Source organism: Anoplophora glabripennis, unplaced genomic scaffold (assembly GCF_000390285.2).
Source record: "Anoplophora glabripennis isolate ALB-LARVAE unplaced genomic scaffold, Agla_2.0 scaffold770, whole genome shotgun sequence".
Lineage (NCBI taxonomy): Eukaryota > Metazoa > Arthropoda > Insecta > Coleoptera > Cerambycidae > Anoplophora > Anoplophora glabripennis.
Window position 1 is genome coordinate 56,897 of NW_019417256.1, and position 6,751 is coordinate 63,647.

The following is a 6,751-nucleotide window of genomic DNA, read 5'->3' on the forward strand; positions in this document are numbered from 1 at the left end:
TACCATACCAAATTTAAAATCGTATCTTCAATGAGGAATTGATCGAAAGCTGTTTTTTTGAAGAAATTTACGAAAGGAATCAGCTCAAAAAGTTTGCCGCAAAACAACTCCCTGCACACAGTCACAACATAATAAAATCGAGGAAATACTCACTTTTCAGGTGAACTCGGTGGGGTAAGTGTAACGGTACTAAGTTGCATATCTCCGCTCTCGGTCGTAGCGTCCTTACATTCCGGAGGGCCGGTTATCGAAGTCTGCCTCATGGTCTGATTGCACTGTGGAAAATGTTGAGGGGATATAGCTCTGGGGGAGTCGTTGTCTCCCCCGCTGCTCGACTCCTTACTGCTGCCGTTGCCCTTGGATTTTGCAGTGCCCTTAACAACATCTGCTAGTCTATTCTCTCCCCAATGTCCTTGCGGTTGAGACTCGATCGCCACTTGCGACTGAGGCGGTTCCACAGTTGAATTCGCTACCAGCAACTGTTTCGATGGCGGTTGTGTACCGGCATCCAGCCCTAGCCGGAAGAAAAACAAGATTAGTATCAATTGTCAGTGTTGCAAGAAACAACTACTCCGGCATTGAATTATACTTGCAACACCTGGTGCAACAGTTAGGATCGTTCGTCAGTTTAACCGACCAGGCACAGACCGGTTTCGGACTTATTAGTCCTCATCGGTGTGTTATAGGTGACACGACCGATGAACAATCTAGCTGTTTTCCGTCGTACTGATTCCCAACTGTGCCATTCAAATGGCTATAGGAGGAAGCGACCTGCTATATTGCAGGTACTTGTTGCACGACTGCCACCCATACAGGGCAAGACAATGTTTTAATTGTCAGTGTTGCAAGAAACAACTACTCGGAGGGCTATATGCCCCTACCGAAGTAGATGTTTCTTGCAACACTGACAATTAAAACACTGTCTTCGCCCTCTACGGGTGGCAGTCGTGCAACAAGTACCTGCAATATAGCAGGTTGCTTCCTACTGTAGTCATTTGAATGGCACAGTTGAGAGTCAACACGACAGGTGGAGCCATTTGCGCTCCCCGCGTACAAAGATTAGTGTCATACAGATCAGTATCAATTTTTTTCCAAATTCTCTATTTTGTAAATATCGCAAATTTTCGAAAATGAAACAGTTATTCATTAACTACCTGGAAGTGGAGGAAACGCCTCCTCCACTAAATCGAATTGAGCTCCTCTAGAATTGACGGGTTCCCTAGTTTGTGTCTGGAGTGGTTGACTGCTGCTGGGGTTCTCGTCATCACGTTTTTTCCTACGGTGACGAGGAGGTACCACCTCTTTAATCAGAGGTGGAGCTTGGGGAAATCTGTACATATCTAAGGACACGTCAGGATGAAGAATGGGTAGGCCTGCAAGAAAGTCATGCAATGTGGCGATTTCATATACAAGCACGATAACTTTAACATAAACAAGGCCGTTTGCTGAATACGTATTTATGAAAGTTTGACCCTCTTCATACAAAGCGAGTTTTTAACACAATGTCAAGAAAGGTAAATTTATATTCTGAAAGGTCTGTGATTTTAAATACATATACTAGATATCAAAATATAAACTTTAGTGGTATGTACGATGTATGAGGGAGGACCCAAAAATTACCGTACAAAGTTCGCTGCAAGTGCCACTCTTCTAGTTCGGGCTAGATGGGTGTTACATAACCCCTCCTGAGCCAGTCTGCCAACTGGCATCGCATGAGGTGGTTGTAGCGAGTTTCTGCAATGACTACCAGGTGTACAAATATGAAATGCGGATTTCAGACAACAGATGGCATGCCAACGCAATTTGTGCTATAAAGATCTGACACTGCGCCATTTTATTGTGTCATCAACAAGTGTCAGATGTGCACCAGTGACAAATTGGAAGTGTGTGCATAGTGTTGTGTGCCCGAAGAAAGGGCATTCGCAGACAGTAATAATTTTTTGTGTTAATTTGAAGAAAACTGCTGCTGAATCTACCGATTACTTCGAGAAGCTTATGGTGAACATGCTCCATCTCAAGATACGTGTGGATGATGATTTCAACGTTTCAAAACTGGTGACTTCGATGTTGCAGACAAGGAACGTGGAAAACTGCCAAAAAAATACAACGATGTGAAATTGACTTGTTGGACAAAGATGATTCGCAAAGACAAAATCAACTTGCGGAGCAATTGGGCGTTACTCAACAAGCTGTTTTCAATCCAAACAAGAGATGGGAAAGACTCAGAAGACCGGTAGATGGGTACCACAAGTTGAACGACAGGCAAATGAAAATGGAGCTCGGTACAAAAGGAAGTCGTTTTTGCATCGTATAGTTACAGGAGAAGAAAAGTGGATTTATTTTCAGAATCCCAAGCGCAAAAAATCATGGCGCACCATTGACATTGACCGCAAGACCAAATCGCTTTGACAGAATGACGATACTCTTTGGTGGAACCAGAGGGGCATGGTCTATTATGAGCTGTTAAAAACGGTTAATACTAAACGTTACCAACAACAATTGACCGATTTGAAACGTTCGCTAGAATATCGAAAAAGGCGAAGTCATTTTTCACGATACATAGCACATAGCAATCAGCTGGGAAGTTTTACCCCATGCAGCTTACTCACCAGAGTTGGCTCCTTCCGATTATCACTTGTTTGCATCGATGGGTCACGCACTTGCTGAGCAGCGCTTCGATTCGTACGAAAATGTAAAAAAATGGCTCGATGAATGGTTCCCAGCAACAGGGGAAGATTTTTACTGGTGTGGTATTCACAAATTGCCAGAAAGATGGGAAAAATGTATAACAAGCGGATGGAGCACAGTTTCAATAAAGCACTTTTTATCATTCTTCCGAATTTAACATGTTTTCTTACAAGAACAAGAAGTTGACAGTATGTACCAGGTTCGGTCGCTGACGCAGCAACTCGGCATTGAAATATTTGAAAAACTTGTTCCCATATTTATTTAGCCGTATCCATATACAGGTCGAGTCGAACTAAATGTGGAGGTGGTAGAAATGTATATGCCCAGTTGAAGAATACGAGCGCGGGTAAAGGAAAACAAAGACAGTTGCATTGGGCCACTGGGCAATAAATCTCAGCTGTTGACAAGTGGTTGACAAATTGCCGAGCAGTGCAGAGCAGCAATGCGGAATTTGGTGTGATTTAGGTAGTTTTAATTTATTATATACACCTTCTATTAATCATTGATATTACAATCGCGAAAGGGAGAAATAGTATTACTACAACATGGCATTTTGAAGATCTTTTGGAATGGGACAATGCTAAATTTACCATCAATTAAATAAAATTGTTTGAAGACATAAATAATACAATATGTTGTTGGTATTTCAACATTTTCAATTTTTTTAGATAGTTAATAGTCGAGAACAGCGTGCGGTACTGAAATTTTGTTTTCAGCTCGGTAAAATCTCAGCGAAATTCATTCCCCTCTTGTTGATTTCTGATCAAAATGCGGCTCGGGTAGGGTTGCTAAATCTCCGGGTTTTGATGGTAGATACATCTTCGGGCTCCGGGTTGACATGTAATTTTGCCGGTTTTTTTTTTGTTGCGGAAAAATCGTGATTTCTTTGAAAACATTTCCCACATTTCCTGAGTCCAACTTTTTTTTTTATATACAACGCCCCCCCTCCCGGAATCCATCCAGATCTTCGGGTTTGTCATGAAGTAGATATTTCAATTACAATTTGTCTCCCAGATTTCTTGATTGCATTTGCATAACCTTTTTTTTTAGGCACCAATTATACAAACGAGTCATGTCTCTGAGTCTGTCATGAAATAGATCTGGTAACCCTAGGCTCGTGTTGCTGCTTGCCATTACTTGTTGGAGCACTTGGAAGTAGACGAGAACTTCCTTGATAAAATCGTCACCGGCAATAAATAGTGATGTTATAGGTACAACCCTAAAATAAAGCAACATTCGTTGTAATGGAAGGCCACAAACTCCCCTTGCCCAAAAAACACCCAGCAAGTCAAATCGGCTGTGAAGACAATGTTGATATGTTTTTTCGACATTTGTGTCATTGTTCACTAAGAGTACGTCCCTGAGCCTCAGACAGTGAACCAAATCTTCTACCTGAGAGTTTTGAAGGTGTTGCGCTAGATTGCTCGTTTGAAACGGCTGATTCGTGGCGGAGTGGAGCCTGGTTTTTCCAGATGCATGATTTTGACGAAAAACCTCATGACACTCCTCACCCACCCTACTCACCTGATCTGGCACCCTGTGATTTTTTTTGTTCCTCCAGTTGAAAAGGGAGCTGAAAGGGGAATGTTTTTCAGACATTCCAGAGGAAAATAGAAAATCAAAGGCAGCGCTGAAAGGCAACGAAGAGGACGGGTACGAAAGATGTTTCACGTAGTAGAAAAAATGTTTGTTTGAACAATGTATTAGTATTAATGGAAGGTACTTCAAAGGTGACTAACGTTTGTAATACGAAAAAAATTTATTCTGTATTTTTTAAAAATGCTGTCCGGTTATTTTTGGGTCCTTCCTCCTATAATTAATTTCTGTTTTTTTCAATATCTATCAGTACCAGCTTAAAACGGTTTAGTTCTTTTTTTCGTTGAAAATATTTCAAAAATAAACTGGAATGTAAAAAAATTTTAATATGCTTAACACTTACCGATAGGAATACTACTACTACTCGCTGCGTGAGCATCGTGACTATCACTAACAATATTATGTATAAGACCAGTCCTTGGGATGGCTCCCTCCAAAGTCGGCGCCTTCGAAGTAATACTGGTCTTGTTGTTATTACTTTGAGGCGAGACAGACCTGGGGGCCTGTTGAGAAGTCGATGGCCTTGAGCTGCCCTGCCCGCTGCTCACGCTGCCGGCTTGAGAGGAACCCTGTGAAGACTGATCGCTGTTGCTCTGCAACGCGCCCCTCGACTGCTTGCGGGGCCTGGTCTGATTAGAGCGGTACGGGGGATGTTTGAATGTCTGTGGGGCAAGCCCGTTTACTTGGAACACGCTACTTATATCAAAGTAACCTGTCGCAGACGGAGGCCATACTGAAGCGTAAAATTGCTGCTGCTGATACGGCTGAAAAATTAAAAAGTACTTAATTAAAAAATAATTGTCATTTAAAAAATTCAGTGCAATACAGGGCGTTTGTAAATAAGTGCGAAATATTTTAGAAGGTGGTTGCCGAAGTTATTTTGTAAAAAAAGTTCATAAAAACGTAGGTCGAAATTATGCTTCGTTTCCGAGACACAGAATGTTTAAATTTTAATTTTTTATTTATTTTTATTAATTATTTCAGAGTTTTAAAGATATTGACTTGAAATTTAAAAACGCTTTGGAGGGATAAATCTACATTTTTTGGGGTGATACGAATATTTCTACTTGCACCAGCGGTGTTTGTGCAAGAATGTCACAACCTTTTTTAATAAAAAAATGATACGCCACTGACTTTTTCCCGTTTTGATATTTTTTTAGAAATCCGCCATCAATTCTGAATGAAATTTGTCTCTTCAATTTTTCTCGTAGGATGTGCCATTTTTGGGGAAAAAAATAAAACGTATTTTATTGCAAATTGTGTATTTTTAATTTCTATCGACACATTATCTAGTAGATTGCTGTCAATATTTCTAAATAAAATACAACCATCTCCTTAAAATGTCAAATTAGCATTTTTTCATTATTTATTTTTTCAATATCTTTAAAACTGAAATAATTAAAAATAAATAAATAATTAAAATTCTGTACACATTCTGCACTCTGTATCTCGGAAACGAAGAATATTTCGACCTACATTTATATGATCTTTTTTCACAAGAGAACCACCCCCTACAATATTTCGCATTTATTTATAAACACCCTGTATATTTCATCTCTTTTGATGCAGCTTTCTAGAAGTTTAAAATTATATTTAAATAATTATTTTTAAATTAATCAACATATATTAAAAAAAACTCCGTACAGTTAAAATATTTTTTATTTTTATAGGTGCGAGGTGCATTGAATTTTTTCAATCCTGGGAACAAAAGAAATGGATGTTGTTTGAAATTGTTTATTTGTGGCAGTTTATGTTTTTTTCTTTATTTTTTGGATATTCTGTAAACTATGAATAAATTTAAAAATTAGTTAAATAAACAAAAAAAATTAAAAGGGATCCATTAAATGTTACACAATTTTTTTTCTATACATTTACTCTGTAGAATCAACCATTTGTCAAACATTTCCAACTCTATTTTTTGAGAAAAATCTATAACTTTTTCAATAGGAATTTTTGATTGACAAGACATTTTTCAGTTGATAAAAATCACTGAAAAGAAATAATAACAATTTTGTTGGGCACCTTTCTGTTTACCAAAAAAAACTTTAACTTAATTAACTTTTCTCTCCGGGCTTTCGTTTTCGAGATACACGGTGTCAAAACTTTTTTTCAGATTTTTGCCAATACCTTAGAAATCGTTTGAACTACAGAACTGAGCTTGTGTACAGGCTGGTCCATTTTCGATGGGATTTCAGGGTATCTCAGAAACTACTAAAGATATGATAAATCTGACACCACGTTCTCGAGCTCGATTTTCATGGCAAACTCGACTGTCAAATCAGAAATTTGCTATCTTCATTAGTTTCTGAGTTACAGGGCGTTTCTCGTTATTGTGACACTTTTGAACATGTCTGTATCTCAGCTGTTAAATAAGTTTGAGTTAAAGTGAAAACTGCTCAAGACTAATTCTTTGGCGTAGAATTGGATGCCGGTATTAAATTTTTAGTAGATTTCGGAGTTATGACCC

At 38.8% G+C, this 6,751-nt stretch overlaps 1 protein-coding gene across 1 annotated transcript in view; it reads right to left on the reverse strand.

Annotated features, from left to right (window-relative positions):
• LOC108913592 (la-related protein 4) overlaps positions 1 to 6,751 on the reverse strand; it is a 77,067-nt gene that overhangs the window by 11,845 nt on the left and 58,471 nt on the right. Inside the window, exons 6-8 of the mRNA XM_018719159.1 lie at positions 4,628 to 5,048; positions 1,155 to 1,373; positions 154 to 514 (exon numbers count right to left, since the gene is read on the reverse strand). Of these exons, the coding sequence (XP_018574675.1) occupies positions 154 to 514; positions 1,155 to 1,373; positions 4,628 to 5,048 (1,001 nt within the window). The remainder of the gene's footprint in view (positions 1 to 153; positions 515 to 1,154; positions 1,374 to 4,627; positions 5,049 to 6,751) is intronic.